General features: G+C 45.1%; 1 protein-coding gene across 1 annotated transcript in view; it reads left to right on the forward strand.

Annotated features, from left to right (window-relative positions):
* Positions 1–17,451, forward strand: part of CUNH1orf21 (chromosome unknown C1orf21 homolog) — a 201,401-nt gene that overhangs the window by 72,188 nt on the left and 111,762 nt on the right. The window contains exon 2 of the mRNA XM_037145689.2: positions 6,135–6,354. Within this exon, the coding sequence (XP_037001584.1) occupies positions 6,261–6,354 (94 nt within the window). The 5' untranslated portion in view covers positions 6,135–6,260. The remainder of the gene's footprint in view (positions 1–6,134; positions 6,355–17,451) is intronic.

The raw sequence follows: 17,451 nt of genomic DNA on the forward strand, positions 1-17,451 counted from the left end.
CCACCCTTCCTGTTTCTTTGGAGACCATCGGGTGTTGTCGACTGCCTGCCCTGACACTGGACGAGTGTGAGGCGGGGAGTGAGTATCTTTGCAGATGCCAGCAATTGCTTGTAACAGGAAGCTTGCACTTTCTCAGATTATCCTCACGTCACACGCGACATCTCTTTGTGCGTTATTTTTAACGTGCACAGCGGAGTACGAAAGGGTGTTAACAATGGCCCAAGGACTCCAAAGCTTCACGGCTAGAAATCCCTTTTAAACTGCCTTTCTCCCCCCACCCCCACCCCCATTGGCCGCTGTATTAACACTCATTATAGTGAAGCCCAGCAGATGGGCCAACAGACTGAACGGTTATTTGTACATACATTTTTTCTATATGGAGCTTAGATGTTGGCTCTTTCTTCAATAAAAGAAAGGAGTTTTTAGATGTCGCCTTCTCTTGACTTCCCTTTTTAATTGGAGGAAGAAAGGGGATACGTTGCTCCTGATCTGTTGGTAATGTGGCCCTATCTTTTTCTTAGCCGCTGGCTTCACAGCTCTCAGCAAGACCGTCACAGTCAGCATCTGGTCCCACTCCTGTCCTCCACGTCACCTGTGGTCTATTCAGGTTCTTTTTGGCCTAGGATTTCTTTATGGGGTTTGCCACTTTTGATTCATTTCTAGAAGCATCTTTCTTGACAACGAAACTGTCTATAGCATGTTCGGCTTTCCCATCCAAAATGAAAAAGTCCATAACTAATTGGAGGAAAGTGAAATTATCCGTCATATCATGTAAATATAAATATTTTCCCATGGACTTGTTTTTTGAAATCAGATATCTCTTTGATTTTTCTGAAAACAGATTCTGCTTATTTTTTTCTTCCCAACTTTAGAAGAGTGGGTTTTTTTTTAATGAAACTGTGCTTCTAGTTCAAAACATGAAGGTAGAGAAAAAAGCCATGAGCAATGTCCCTGCCGGGGATACACACAGAGGTAGGGATTGCACTGTCCAGCAGAGACCATATTTGAGCACAGGGAGAGACTCCCATGCCTTTGCGACGAGATTACCAACAGCCAAGGTGTGGATGCAGCCTAAGTGTCCATCAATAGATGAGTAGAGCAAGAAAATGTGAGGTTTTATATATATCCTAAAAAAAAGAAGTGATACCATTTACAGGAATACGGATAAACCTTGAGGACATAACGCTAATAAGTAAAATAAGCCAAACAAAGAAAGACAAATACTACGTGGTCGTCTGGTGTCGCGTAAGTCAAACTCGTAGGAACGGAGAGAAGAACCCAGGTTGTCAGAGGCTGGGAGGTGGAGGAAGTGGAGAGAGGCTGGTGAAAGGCCACCGACTTTGAGTTATAAGATGAATAGGGTCTGAGGATCTAATGTATATAAAGATAATACGCTGGCTATATGATAACACTATTGTGTAATTGAGATTTGCTGAGAGTAGAACTTGTGTTCTCACTAAAAAGGCAGGGAGGGAGGGAGGGAGGGAGGGAGGGAGGAAGGAAGGAAGGAAGGAAGGAAGGAAGGAAGGAAGGAAGAAGGAAGGAAGGAAGAGGTAAATGTGTGAGGTGATGGATGTGTTAACACTTAAAACTCCATGGTGGGAATGTTTTCACGATGAATATACATCAATTCACCACATTGACTATATTGCAATTTTGTCAATTATACCTCAGTGAAGCTGAAAAAAATTTTTTTAATGAGCAGCATTGAAAAAAGCTATTATAATCTTTCCTTATAAAAGATTAGATGTATCTTGTGTATATATGCATTCATAGAAAAGTAACAGACTTATCTGTGCAAAGAAAGGAACTCTCTCCTGTTACAGTGGTACCTAGAGTATTAGCTGAAGAGGTGTAAGGATGGGGAGGGTACACTCATGGTCACACATTTCTTAGTCCTTTTTAAAAATTTTTGAATGGGATTTACAAATCTGCTAATGCATTTTTATCAAAAGTAGGAACAGGGTCCTGTAAAGATGGAGGTAAATTAAATCAACTTATAGCATGTGGCTAGGAATTACGACTTATTCTATGAAACAGGTATGTAGTCATACAACCATTTGGGGAGACTTTTACACAAAGCCATGGGAAATTAGTTATTTTTATTATTTTTTCATAGTTTATTTTTATTGTATTTTTCCATGACCATTTATCCCCTTTATACCCTTTTCCACTTCCACCCCCCCACGGCCCTGCAATCATCGCACCATTATCCGTGGGCAATTATTGAGACCCCTTGGATTTAGAGGGGCTGATGGTCCTATCATATAGATTATTTAGTTTTAAAAAAATTATCCTCAGTGGAGCTTGGTATTAGAAGTTTCCATTAAACATCAAAGAGGTGTTTCAGTCTAATTCTCACGCTGTGATCTGTGGCTTCAGAAATAGCATATCGATAATAACAATATGTGAAAATGAGACTCTTAGATCCACTTCATGTTGTGGTCTCTACATGCTTGTTTGGACGCTCAGATGTACCCCCCTGAGTGGTGTGGTTTCAAAGAGGTAAAGGAATGGAACGTGTGGGGGTTGGGAGAGAGAGGCTGGGCAAAGCTAATGGAGAAATGGAAGCTAAAAATCCTGCCAGGGTTTATGTGGAGGCTAATACAGGCCAAAAGGCATGTTTTTTAGTAGATTGCAGTAGCAGTCATTAGGGGTGCATTTCTGAAGATCTGTTCAGTTTGAGGTCTCGGTTGGATGGAGGTCAAGTAAGAGAATTTTCTGTAGAATTAAAACCTTGATGTACATCAGGCATGAAAGATGTAGTTCCGGGCTGTTTTAGTGACTTGCTTAGCTGTGGTCAGGCCTTGAACCTGATCACCTTTACACTCCTTCCCACCAAGTGCCGAACCAAGTGCGGTGGGGTGACCTCCCGCCATTCTGTGTCTAGCTTGCAGTGGAGAGACCATGTCACTATGGAACTGGTCTTGCTACTGATCTCTCTTCTCTGAGTGTTCGTGGTTGGTGGGGATGGGGAGGTGAACCCCAACTTGGCTTGTTGGCTGCTGTCTACCCAGGACCTACCGAACACATGTCTGTCGCTTAGTCGTTTTCAGTAAGTATCTGTTGATTAAATGAATGAATAACCAGACAACTGTTTATGTGCAGAATGAAGACGACATAGTAAAAAACTCTCCCCAGTGACCCACAGTCCACTTCATGAACTGGAGAACTTACGTCTCTCAAATGGGTTCCTATCACTGTCAAAATGGGCCAAATAGTAATATATCATTTTGGTAAAGTTGTAAAATGTAAAAACATCACTCGAAATTACTGCTGTAAAATATATAGTGTGTATCTTTCAAAAAACAAAATCTATGCCTACTTAGGATTTGGAGAGTGCTCACATTGAGCTATAGTGGTTTTGTTGTTTGTTTTTTTAAATAACAAAATGGAAACTTCCTGAGTCATCATCACTTGAATTGAATGTAAATCACATCTAATCTGCTTGTTCACATGTCCCTCACTTCCATGCCTGAAGAACAGAGAAGTCCCTTCAAAATTCTTAACATGTTTTTTGTTTGTTAGCCTGCTGCAATGTATTTGACTTCCATGTGATTTCAAATTTTTAAATTCAAGTAAGATTTTTTTGATGCAAACACAACTTTCAAACACCACTCCATGCTTTTCCAGGGTAGGTAGCCAAGGATCATTCACGTCCTAGAGTCTTACACGGACTTCTTGGATAGCACGGGAGGCCGGAACATGAAATCGGAGTGAGGGAGAGGAAAGAGAGAATCCCGGAGGGGATGATGACTGTAAATTGTCACTGGATTGTCCTTGTCCTTTGGGAGTTCTGTTCGTGTTTCCCCCTCTCCTTTCTATTCTTGTTACCGAACAAGAGGAGGAGGTCCGAGGGAGGGGCAATACAATATTCGGCCCACCTAGGGATGCCCAAAACTGCTGTACAACAGGGGCCCCTCCCAAAAACCAAAATACTAAAATCTACTGGGCCCTTCTGTCCGCCGCCAATTGGAAACACATCTCTTAATGCCAGAGATTTGTGGAAAGGAAACAAAATGTTTATTTAATGCTATTCAGGCCTAATGCCACCACTAAAATATCAAAGTCCTTTAGGTTATACACCTACACCCACACAGCGCTCCCTTCCCTCTTGTCCCAACTCCGGGTACCGTAAATCAGGAAAAGAGCACACGTCTGTGTTGCAGGCCACTGGCACCGTCAGATGTGTCACTGTGCAGGCTCTCGAGTTAATCCAAAGTACTGTGGTACCCTCTCATGGTCCACTGGCAAGAGTCCTTTGTACCCAGTTCCAGTCAAAGTCTCTGTTGCTTTTCAGGCCCCGCGGCCAAAGGGGGCACCCCAAAGCCGCGTGGGCCTCTTCTACCAAAGCTGCAGGAGTCCGCACTCCACCAAAAGCATGTGGCTGTCTTCTTCACCTGGCTGCAGGGATCTCCATTCTGGCAAAGCTGCGTGGTTTTTCCCTTTCACCTGGGAAAGAGGGGGTCCGCACTCCGCCAAAACCACGTGGCTCCCTCTTTCACCCCACCAACAGGGGGTCCTCACTCTGCTGAAACCGCGTGGCTCTCCCTCCATCTGGCCAAGCGGGGACCCTTCATGTCTCAGAGCCAGTCTTTTCCAAGCTCCCACAGGCCTTCTCACTCCGGAGCCCAGACCCTAGTTACATTCTCCTGAGTTCAAGTCCACTCACTCAGGAGAGTAGCCCCTAGTTCCCATCCTGAGTCCTCTTGTTCCATCCTCCGACCCTGCTACTCCCTTCTTCCTTCTCAGGAGTGCCGACCCTAGTTACATTCTCCTGAGTCCCAGGCTACTCACTCAGGAGAGCAGCCCTTAGTTCCCATCTTGAGTCCCCTCAAGTTCTATCCTCAGTCCCTGCTAGTTCCATCTTACTCAGGAGTCCCCCTAGTTACATTCTGAGTCTCTGCCACCACCTTCTCCCTCCTCCTTGGCTCCAAACTTGGCCACTGCTATTTAACATATCTATGAAACCAGTTAAAGGTTATAGATATGTTAAATAATCATTCCAGAGGTTAGCTGCAAAACTGTTGCTATGCAAAATAGCTCTCAATGGCCTGGCTCCATTCATCCCTTCCCCCTGGGGGGGTGGGGGCGGTGAGGACATCTTATATGTCTCTCCAATATTTCTATACACTTTGAATTCTGGACACTTTTCTAAATCTTTTTTGGGGGCCCCCCTGGCTGCACCCTGTATCATTCTCACTTTCTTTATTCTGAAGAGTTGGCAACAGGCGGGCGAGGGAGGTCTCCCTTCTCTCTTCTGGTTGCTCACCTGTGTACTGTGAGGTGGTTTTCCCCACATTCCTTTTTAAAAAGGAAGGAGTTCATTCTGGGAGCGCACACCTGTGATCTTGCCTGGTGGAGCTGGAGATGCGGAGGAAGGGGACGCTGCTCTGATAAGTGCTGGCCAGGAATGCAGACCTGCAGCGGCAGCAGCATGGTGACAATGCCAGTGACCCTTAGCAGCCAGCCACCTGGTGGGAGGAGTGTCCCCTCCTGGCAAAGTGAGAGGAACTGAGATCAGGCCTGCAGGACAGGACGGGGACAGGGAGAACATTCTGCAGCTTCCTGAGGGATGTACCTCTCATAAGCATGCTTTCCTCCCTCTGATGGTTTTTTTTTTGTGGAATATTTTTATTGATTGATTTGAGAGCGAGAGAGAGAGACATCAATTTGTTGTTCCTCTTATGCATTTGTTCGTCGATTCTTGTATGTGCCTTGACCTGGGATCAAGCCCACAATCTTAACATTATCAGAACCATACTCTAACCAACTGAGCTACCTGGCCCGGGCTGAAGGTTTTTCCTATTCCAGAACATTAGCAAACATGCATGCGCTTTACATATATGGTGGCAAGTAGTCGTGCTCTGGTATTTATTGGAATAAATATATGTATATATGTGTATCTCCTCAGAAAGTTCAGCCACACGTAGTACAGGGGCCATGCCTCCTGCTTGCTGTGTGGGAATGAGGTAGGATTACCCATGGGGCACCGCGTTCTGGGGGAGACTGTTGCACCCCCAGTGCGACGGGGCCGTGCAGAAGTTCCAGTGCCCTGTGGTCACGCAGCCCAGAGAGACACCCAGATATGGGTTTCGTCTCACGCGTTCTGATCCAGCTTTCACTTCCTGCAGGTGCGCACGTCTTGACGGACTCAGCAGGAAGGTTGCTTGTCTTCGTGTTTAAAGAAAAGAAAGATGTCCCTGTGTCTGTAGAGATGATTTGCAGTTCAGCCCGGCTGAAGCTGAGCGAATGAGACTATGGGCTGTGCCTCTGCCAAGCATGTTGCCACTGTTCAAAATGAAGAGGAAGCCCAGAAAGGGAAGAACTACCAGAACGGAGATGTGTTTGGCGGTGAGTGCCCTTGAACTTGATCTTGGCCCGTTGATCCAGGCCTTTGACTTCCATGGGGGTGAATCCTGGTGGTGTTACTGTGTTATAGCGTTTGGGGGGTGGGGAAAAAGGAGCTGATGAGATGGAATAGAAACCAATGCAGACCTGACCCACTGGACAGTTTTGTTATAATTTATAAGTAGGGGACTTTGAGGAGGATCATGGGGGTCTTATGCAGAAGCCAGCATTTGCATCGAGTTTTCAATAACTAGGAGGACTTACACAGGTGTGTGGGACACCTATATAAGGGTGTCCTGGCAGCGAATTATAGGACTGAAAACAGCGAGGCCCAAAAGCAGAGGGAGTGAGGATTTATAAATGAGAGAATGAAGTGTTTGCAGGGGAGGTGGGGGCGGGTTATGCGATGATAAAATTTCAAATCCAAAAGTACAAACACAAGGAATTTAAGAATCATCTTTTAGCCTCTGTGACGTTTCAAGCTGACTTTAGAATATCAAGCGTGAAGGTAGCAAACTGCCAACCCGTGGTCGCATATGGCCCTCGGATACCTTTTTTCGACTCCCAGCGAATTTTACAATGTAAAGTAATGCGGCCTTTAAGAATCAGGACATTTCGCACGAAACCTCAGATTTCTTTTGAAGTTCTGATGCCACTGGCTCTTCATTCCTGGAGGTAGCAGTCGGAGGGGCAGGTAACGGTTTCCCCTTCAGTATGGCCGTGGCCTCCAGGCAGCCACTGAACTCCCCACTGGTTGCCCTTTGGAGTTCATCTCATCTTCAGTGTGTTCTTTGGAAGATGAGTTCTTGCCCCAATGAATCGTTTCTGTGTGTTGGTAGGAAAATCCAGCTAGTACAAGGCAGTTGAAGCAGTGTCTGTTGAATTACTTGAACATAATACCCACTACTTGACATTTACATGGCCCTTGCGTTCCTGAAAGCACCTCTTCATCTCTCATTCGGTGAAGAATTTTGCTGAAATAACGGTTACGTGTAAATAGCTACGGTTGCACTATTTAGTCACTTCAAATAATTCTATTGCACATAGAGCCTCTAGTTTTTGATCCCTCGTAATGGCTGCCTCCGTCCCCTGGTGAGGACTGGGGAATGCTGCGGAAGGTCTAATGGTAAAGTGGACTAGTGTGCGTGGGGGGGAGGGTTTGCTTTTGCTTTAAGAAGTACTTGTAAGAAGAAGTAAGAAGCCCGGAATGAACTTGCTTCTAGTGGTGACTCTATAGGATTTAGAGCTGAGAAGAGAAACCTCACATCTTAATAAAAGCAGCATCTAGAATCTGACAGGTGGCAAATACAAGGCCCATGGGCTGAATCCGGGTTTCCCCCTTGTTTTACCCAGCTCGGCACCTTGTTTCTACCCGGTGGCAGCACCCAGCTCCTTGCCCCTAGTTGGGGAGTAGTTACCCTTTGAAGGCAACCACGAGACTGATGTGGCCCTTGGTGAAAATGAGTTTGACACTTCTGATAGAGCATCGAAACCAGTTTCTGGAAAAACAACTCAAGGAACTTAAACATCCATTTGCTAATTTAGTTACAACTGTGATAGCCAAGAAGACTTTCCATTGTCCTCAAGTACCATTTGTGGTTTTCAAATGTTACATTTAATAAAGGAGCCTTGTGCTGGGTAGCTGTGGGCTCAGATCCCACTGGCGTTCAGCAGTGAGCATGTGTCCCTTGGTCATGAGTTGGTGGCTCAGCCCGAGTGGCTCTGCCCTAATGTCTCTCCTCTTCCTCCTGGGACCATCAGCCAAGGGGGGCATGCCCTCCTTTTGCAAAGGGTAAAAGTTCAAGCAAGGTACAAGATGCCTGCTTAAGCTTGGGCTTTGAGCTGGCACGCTGGCACTGGTACCAACCATCGAGTCTAGTCACATGAACAAGTTCAAAGTCAAGAGGTAGGGAAGTGCATCTAACCACAGTGCATTCACGGCCAGGGTGTTTATTCTCTCTAATATACATGGGCAGGAACACAAGGAGGGAGAGAGCTTCATAAACCAGTCAAGAGAGATGGTTTTTCCAGCTCTGCGAGGGTCTGGGGGAGGAGAATCGCCACGGTACCGTGTGCCTGCCAGTGCCCGTACCCCAGCCATTGCCAAGTGCTAGTGTTTGAATAGGACAAGAGCAGGTCTTGTGTGTGTCTCTCCATTGAAACCGGTTTTCATGCACAAGTGTACGATCCCCCAAATGGTCACAGATGGCCACTGGTCTTGGCCGTCTCTGAACAGGCCGCTTCTAACCATTCGGTATCCTTTGTTTCCCACTGTTTCAGTGATCTGTTACCATGTCAAACAAAGAACCCGCAACTCAGTGGCGTGAAGCAGCACCCGTTTATTTCTTCTCATAATTCTATGATTGGCTGGGGTTCATCTGCTCTTTTTGCCTGGGCTCCAGGCGGAGCTGCATTTGGCTTGGAGTTCAGCGGGGCTCAGCTGGGCTCAGCTGACCAAGAGAGTTCAGGCCTCCCTGTCCGCTAGCCCTGTGTTTCCAACTGGGCAACCTCAGCTTTGCACATGAGTGTGTCTTCTGAGAGCTAAAGTGGAAGCTGCCAGGTCTCTTAAGACCTGGGCTTCAAAGTCCAAGAAAGCCACAAGTCGGAAAACCCACCCAGGGACAAGGGAACTCAAAGGCTCTCCATCTCCTGAGTCTGTGCCGACAGGGAGGGGGCAGTCTCGGGGGTGGAGGGGCATCTTTGGAGACTAGTCATCGCACCCATGGACAGAGGTAGTGAGAACTCCATGACTGGATTGTATTCCGACCAGCACAGTTATACCCTGCTTTCTAAACCACTCACCTCTTTTTAACTGAAAAAAGGGGCCTCATTCACTTTTTAAAAGCTTGAAGTTTTTAAATGTTTGAAGACATCATTACCACACGTTGTTGACGTGTTGACAAAGCCTGTGAAGCGTGGCACTTGGGGGTCAGCTCTGAACTATGTCTCGAGGTGTGTGTACACACGCATGTTCCATCTCTTCCCGTGGGTGTGAATTTCATTCTGTAGCTTCCGAGGACCAGCTGGGGAGCAGTGATTAGCACCGTGTTCTTACAAACAGTAATTTCCGTTTTTACGAAGCAGTTTGGTCTCTGTGATGTTTTGGTTTATGTAGGAGCCTGATCATTCCAAGTGCGTGTGACAGAATTTGTGTAGACTGTGCCACCATCAAGGGTGAAGTGACAAATGATGGGTCTTGACATCTAGATTTCATAAATCAGGAGGTCGTTGATGAGGAAGTTCATCACTGACATTTACCTATGGACTTTCGCTTTAAATATCGAAGCGTAAAAAGTTTCAGACCTAGAGTTGCGCCTTGCATACCGCAGCCGTTTCTGAAGTGAAATTCAGGCCAGAAGCTCATCTCCAGGTCGGAACTTCCCTCCCTTGTTGGTCAGAGCAGATGTGAAGAGTGGCCAGCAGATCTGCCGAGGTCAGTCTGAGGACAGCCGAGCAGATTGCCAAACCAGCTCGCACGAAGTGAGTGACTAGCAGGTTCAAGTTATCGTGACCTAGTTAAGTAAGTTCTAAGGAAAGGCAAGTGCTCCTGGGATTTCTTTCAACAGTCCTTCAGGCAGTCTGTGGAAGTAGGTGCATAGAACAGATTCAGGTCCGGTTAGGGAAACGAATATTTCAGACCGGGGATCATGGTCTCTTCTGCCACTCCTCCCCAAAAGAGGGAAGCTCTTCAGTGACATTGACTTACCTACTTGCATGAAGGCCATGACCATTTCTCCAGGAGTGTAGGCTTTCATCTTGCAAAGGCTAGCTGATGACTTTGTCTCTTCCAGTTCCAAGATCCTGTGACTCTGACCCTAGCATCACTTTTCCTGCCGCCACTGGAGTTTAGGTTGGTGGAGCCTGTAAGCCAGAATAGTGGCGGGGCTCTCTCAGCGCATCTCCACAAATTCCCTCTGTTGTTCATTGGCTTCTCTGCTTGTCCTTGTTTGTTTTTAAATGTTCATTTCTTGCACCATGTCAGATTGTGTTAGATTTTTCTAAAGTACTTCTCTGTCTTGTTATTCTCCTGCTGCGGAACATTCTGTTGCATGGAGTTCTTAACCAATCAAATCTGAAATCCTTAGTGGACATTCAGAACCTCTGAAAACGGCTCACATCCTCCTTGGCAGCCTTGTTTCGTGCTCTGTCTGTCCTGGTCCCTGTTGTCCAGCCAGACGGGGCCACTTGCTCGGTGACCTCTCCGGACACCTCCTGCCCTCCAGGACAATTAGCACCTCTGCTTGGCACGGCCCCTGTCTCCTGCCTTCATCTCTTTAAATCCTGCTCTTCCTAAACTTGCACAAAGCTTTTCTAACACCTTCACAAAGTTGATCATTTTGTACTTACATATTTGGTTCTCTTTGTTTACATGTCTGATCTTTCATTGTTTGTATGTGAGTCATCCCTGCGATGAGCTGCTTAGTCCCCTGCAGGCAGGGACCACCTTTCCCAGAGGGGATGGAGGGCTCCCAATTCCAGGAGATGGAGGCAGAGAGGTTGTCAGGGATCAGGTTGGGCTCTGACCAAGCCAACCCCCTCCCATATGACTGCGTGGCCTTAACCGGTGCTGAGTCTGGCTTAAGGACCAAGAGAGTCTAATGTGTATAAAGTTTCCCTCCAGTGGAGGTACTGAGATTATTACAGAAAATCCTTCTTGGTTGGTGGCGTAAAGCTGCGTGGAAAGGGATTTGGCTGATTTCTCTCACCTGGACTCCATGTTACTGTGTGAACCCCGTTCTGGTCTAGGCTGTGTGAACTGAGGACACATCACAGGGATGTGTGTGTGTGTGTGTGTGTGTGTGTGACATTATGCCAAACTGTCACCCATCTGAAATGTTACAGGGACCAACTTCCCAGGTTACGGTGGAGACTAACTGAGAAAACTTACCAGATTCAAGATTCAAAGCAGCTGGAGGCAAAGTACTAATTCACTGTTTCTTCCTATAGTAATTTCTGAGTGTATGAAATGAAGATGAATTCATCTGTGTTTGTGAGACAGTAACAGAGAGAAGAGTGTTTAAATCTGTGCCATTCAGTACAGTAGCCATTACCCACCTGTGACTCGTACCTAAATGAGATACAAGTGTGGAATAGACACAGGATGAAGAGAACAATATAAAATAACTTATTCGTAGTTTTTGTATTACATGTTGAAACGATCACACTTTGGATATATTGGGTTAAATGTAACATACTTTAAAAATTAACTTCACCAGTTTCTTTTTACTTATTGAATGTGACTACTGGAAACATTTAAAGTGCATACATAATTCACACTGTGTTTCTCCCGGGAGAGCTGCTTTAAGACCCTGATAGGTAGCGTTGGTGTTTGGAATTTCCTTTCAAGTTTCAGTTTTGGAGTTGACTTACTAGTGAGGCGAAGGGAAGAGGCCTCGGGTGGAGGCCGCAGCTCTCCCTTCGGATTTGACTCTGCAGGGAGGGAGGCGCGCCTCGCTGGGGAGCAGGGTTTCGGGGGCGCAGCATCTGCAGAGAAGCGGAGATTTCGAGGCAGCTCGGCCAGTGAGGAGGAGCAAGCGAACCTGCTCATCCCTCTATACTAATAGGTCGTGGTTTTTAGCTGCCTCTAATGAATGTTTTTGCTCACTTAGGAAGTTTCTATTGACTTCTGAAGTTGTTATTTCCCAAACGTCAGGGAGCAAATCTTTTCCCCTCATTTTGTTTTCATTGAGTCCGTCGAGTACCTTAAGGACAGGAGACATCTTTGATGGGTTTGTGCTGGAACTGAATCGTCATCCTAAACCAGCTGTGAAAAAATGCAAAGTCAGGACAACTGGGGAGCCTGGCCCTGGGTTTAGACTCTCAAGCATCCATGATGTCTTGAGCTGAGCCCCAGAAATGCTCTTCACGGCGAGAAGAGAAGGAGGCATTGGTGAAGTTATAGAAGTCAGCCCACCTTGGCCAGGAGTTTCATTGCACACTTCCAAAGGGACAGTGTCTCCGCCCAGTGTCTGACTCAGAGAAGCTGCCCCCCATACTGTAGGTTTGTTGTCTTGTTTTGGATGGTTCCTGGGCCATTCTGATAGGTGCTTATGGCTTTGACAGGACAGAGGAGACAAGCCTGTACCATGTGGTGATTGTAGGTTCTCTTCTACCAGCCAGGGTTTGCTCCAGCTCCCCCATTGCTTGTGTTCTTTGACGAGTAACTTACCCTCATTAGTTTCTGAGTTTCCTCTTCTGTTGTATAATATGGAGATAATAATGGTGCCCACCACCTGGAGCTGTGTGGAGGACCAGATGTGTTAACAATGGAAAGCACTAAGAACAATGCCTGCTTCATAATTAGCTCTCGAGCCTTCGTTGTAGAGCTGAGCAGATTGGTCCAGCCTCTTCGCTCCCCCCTTGCCCACCTCAGAACATACCCTGCCCGGAGTCCCTTAGTGCATAGCAACCTGGCTCAGCGAGAGTCAGAATGAAGTTTCTGTTTGGAAGAATCTTCTACAACAGAAAACGAAGAAAGGCTTTATGGTTTCTCTATTGAAAAAAGAAAAAAAATCCAAGTGCTATATTTTTTCTCCCTTGCCATCCAGTCTTGCGAGCCTGTACTCTTAGTGTTAGGTATGGAGAAAAGTGGAAAAGAGGACCTTTGTCACTTAATGCTCGGAGGCAGCCTGATCGCATGATGAGGGAGCCTCTGCTTTCTCAGAGGCCATTGGCAGGGCCCTGTGGCTGGGTCCTTGGTGATGTCCCTTCCATTTTGTGTCTTTGGAGGTTTCCTTTGGTTGTCTTGCCCGTCCAGGGGCCTGTTTTTCTCTGTCGCTGCCTGGAGCCCTTCACAGGCAGAAACTAAGGATGAACTTGGCATTGGAGAAGGCAGTGAAGATGCTGCGGGGCACCTCCTGGCCCTCTGGCACCGTCCAGTGAAAGGCAGAGAGGACGGGGCTGCTGGCAAGGCTAGTTCTATGCTGGGGGAAGTTCTCAAAAAGTATCTCGGCAACAAGAGAGGGGGTGGGAGGGCTTCTTTACCCATCGCACTTCTCAGAGGTATTTTCTCCCGAGCAACATCGAAGAATTCAGAAATTCAAAACAGTGGCTTCTTTCTGGAACCCGGCTGGTGTGGCAGAAAGGACCCTTTCTGCTGTAAGCACCCACCTGGTAGCGGCGCCTCCCCAGCAGCACCTGTGGGGGCTTCCATCTCGTTTCAGGTCACCGCAGAGACTTGCCTTCTGTACCTGGAGCCTTAACTGTGGCTGTGTTTTGCCGCTGAGTTGTTACATCAAAAGCACACTGTCTGACTCCTGTTTTATAGTTGATCAGGACTTTTCCCACGTGCTGGTTGTTGCTTTCCCCACATGATACAAAAGGAAACAAGCCAAGAACCGTGCCAGGTCACTTACCTGAAGAAGTGGGACTGGGACTGGAATTGAGGATGCCGACTCTCTAAAAAAAATTTTTTTAATTTTTCACTGGCGGTTGGCGTTCAATATTATGTTAGTTTCAGGTATACGACATACTGATTAGATGTTTGTAATATGTAATTTATGAAATGATCGCCCCGAGAAGTCTGGTGCCCACCTGACACAGAATGTAGTTATCACAGTGTCGCCGACTTCATTCCCTGTGGAAAGTGCTGATTCTGGGCTAAGGGACGTTTCTCTCTCTGGAATAAGGCGTCCGTCTGTGTCACTACACCCAAGACAACCTTTGCTCAGGAGTCTTTGGGAAGTACTGGCTCACTGGCCACTCCAGCTCTTCCTCAGCTGTAAGAGGGACGTCTGCAGACTCTTGTAGTAATTAGGACTGTTTCCAGGGCGCCTGAAATTCACTGTCGTGGTAAACGCGTGGCAAACTGAGATCAGGCAGATTGGTTTCAAATCCTCACTCAGCCACTCACTAGCCTGCAGTCTTGGCAAATTGCTGAGGCTCCGTTTGCCTCAGTTTCCCCATCTGTATGGCTTGGGCGATCCTAGTACTTACTTACCTCCAGAGGACAGTTGTGAGACTTGCAGGTATCAATGGAGCTCAAGCCCTTGGAACAGGACTTGCCACATGATACGCAGGGTGACTGTCATTTACGACGGTCGTCGTCATACCAGCAGCTTTGATCACACTGGTTGAGGGGTGGGGGAAGCATAATCAATTTTTGGCAAATGTGTAATTTTCTAATTTAGCCACATAATACCTCTCTCTTTATTTGGTAAATAATGTTCTTTCTCTGTTTTGATCTAGACCAGCCTCTGTTGTGTGTAAGGTACGTGACTATATCTTTAAATCAAAAGACTAAAGCATATGATTTAAGAGCAGTAAATATATCATGCCTTATTTCTATAAAAGTGTGGTTAAAAAATATCCCACCCTAGAAGTTAACAACTATATTTTTATTTATCAAATACAACCCCCTGCTTTCCTTCTCTCTCTGTGTATGTGTGTGTGGTTTGATTCAGCATTTTCCTGCTCTTGGGTTTACCCTGTACAGCGACGATGTTTAGAGACGCAGGGGCGTTCATTTCTTTGCGAAGCGCCATGGAGAAGCCAAGAGGCAGCGGACACAGACCAGTAACCCTCAGTGACTGTAATTGGATAAACGCATCCATCGCCCAGTGAAATAAAAAGATGTACAAATTTGGCACTGTTTCAATTTCCTCACTCATCTCTTCAGACTAGAGTTTTTCAGATGAATCTGAAGATTGAACTACCAAACACGAAACCATAAAAGTACTATAAAAAATACAGGAGTGTCTTTAAAGTCTTAGGCTGCAAAATGTCTCCTTCGTGATGAATGCTGCAAAGTCCCGTGCCATCGAAGAGAGGCTGATCAGTTTGATTACAAATTGAAGTGAAAAATCTCTGCGCAGCAACAAACCAACCAACCAACGCACACTAACTTAAAAGACACGTGCCAAACTGAGAATAGTGTTTGCAACACAGATCAGGTTAACACAACTAATATAAAAAGGCTTTTAAATCTGTTAGGAAAGAATCACATTCCCATTGAAAAATAGACTAAGTTTGTCATCAGACAACTGAAAAAAAATTTCAAAAGGAGAATAAACATACAGAAAGATATACAATGTAGTAATCAAATAAACCACACAGCCCCGGCAAAAAAGCAAAACAAAACATTTTTCACTGCTCATGTTGGCAGGGACAAGGTGCCTGCCTGGTGCAGTTACGGGGAATGTGAAGCCAGAATGGTTTCCTGGGGCCCCAAGTAGTTGTAGTTATTTAGTCACATATACATATTTATATATTTATAAGTATAAATACCTATAATTTATATATTTAACAAATACATATTTATGTATAAATTTCATATATTTAATTAATATATCTATATATCTATATATTTATATATGTTTATAGATAAATTTAAATACATGACTAAAGTATATGTAATTATATAACTATATATTATATAATATTGTATATAATTACATAGTATATATGTGTATATACATATATAAATATGATTATATATAATTTAGTCATATATATTTGTAAATATGAATATACAAATATACTTATATATTCCTATATGACATGTAAATATGTATTTTGTATAAATGTGTATTTATAGATTATGTGTAAGCTATATATTTAAATACGTTAAGTATGAATATATATTTAACTTGTATTTATTCATATGTGTTTAATATACACGTGTATTATTGACATGAATATATTAATATATTTAATATGAATGTATTATAAATATAAGTAGTATATTTACATATTTACATATAAATATAAATGAGTAAATTTTATATATAATTACAAGTTATATATATTTAGTCATACATATAATTACATATATACATAATTGAAATGAGAATACGCCCTTTGCTTCACCAGTACCACTTCTAGGGCGTTATTGTAAGGAGATACTTGGATAAGCAAACCTGTGTGCTCAAGGGTCCTTCTCACTGATGGAACATACAGGGATGGGCAAAAGTAGGCTTATGGTTGTGAGTACACAAAACAGTTTATTCTGGTGCTATTATTATTTATCGTATTACCTGTTATACCTGTTATCTACTTTTGCCCACCCCTGCACATCGGGGGCAGCGGTCGAAGACCGAGGCACTCTGTACTCACTGAGGTGAAGAGAGGTCTACAGCATGTTGCTGAGTGAAAGGTGCACACGGCTTTTAGGAAGCACATCTAGCTTGAAGATTTGACTTGTTTACAATGCGTGTACAGCTCTGTTCAAGGGCATCAAAGAAGTATTTGGAAGGCTGTTTGCCAAAAATGTTAGCCATGGCAAGCTCTCTGTTGTGGAGTTTCAGGTGACTCAATTCTTTGCATTTTCCTGTATGGTTTAAACCTTTCGTGGTTAACAGGTATTACTCGGCACCACTCTTTCTTCTGACAAGTATAATTTTACATTCCCGTCTTCCAAAGGCCTTCCAATGGGCCTTCAGAGCAATGGAAAATCTGTCCCAGAGGAAAAAGCCCTTCCCGTTACTGGAAGAGCCCTGGGTAACCAGGACTTGATTGACAGGCATGTTTGCCCAGGTAAACAGATGGAGTCAGATCTCTGGTGCTTCCTGGTTTCACTTAAAACCTAGCGGTTCAGCTCAAGTGCATACCAACTACCGCACGGGGGCCAAGCACCGGGCTCTGAAGATGGATTAAACCTGGCCCCTGCCCTTTAGGAACTGATGATATGAGAGATGGGCATCTCAGCACAAACTGTGACCATTGCATGATGACAGTGCAGAGGGCTCTCTTATCCCAGGACAGTTAAGGTCTCAGCTGAGTCTTAAAAGATGCACAGCAGACGAAGGAACACAGGTAGAGCAGGTGTTTCAGTCCAGGAGACGGTGGGAAGATGCAGAGGTGCATTGAGCAGACACAGGGAAGCTTTGCCAAGCCAGTGGGGAAATCACTTTAGAAACTTTCACATTAGGACAAGAGTCTTAAATATCTGGAAAGTTTACGCTAGTTTTTTTTTCAAAACACTACAAAACTCACACAGGCAGTAACAAGAATCGTAATTATGTTAGGGGTCTGGAAATTGTCTGAGCATTTAGAAACACTGAACAGGAAGGCAGTCTGGCAGATCTGCAGCCCATTTCTTAAGCTAAGTGGCCAGCCCCACCTCAGGTTAGGTCTGACCAGCCCCCAGACACTAATGCCGGA

Source organism: Artibeus jamaicensis, unplaced genomic scaffold (assembly GCF_021234435.1).
Source record: "Artibeus jamaicensis isolate MK-2021 breed Jamaican fruit bat unplaced genomic scaffold, CSHL_Jam_final contig_327, whole genome shotgun sequence".
NCBI lineage: Eukaryota > Metazoa > Chordata > Mammalia > Chiroptera > Phyllostomidae > Artibeus > Artibeus jamaicensis.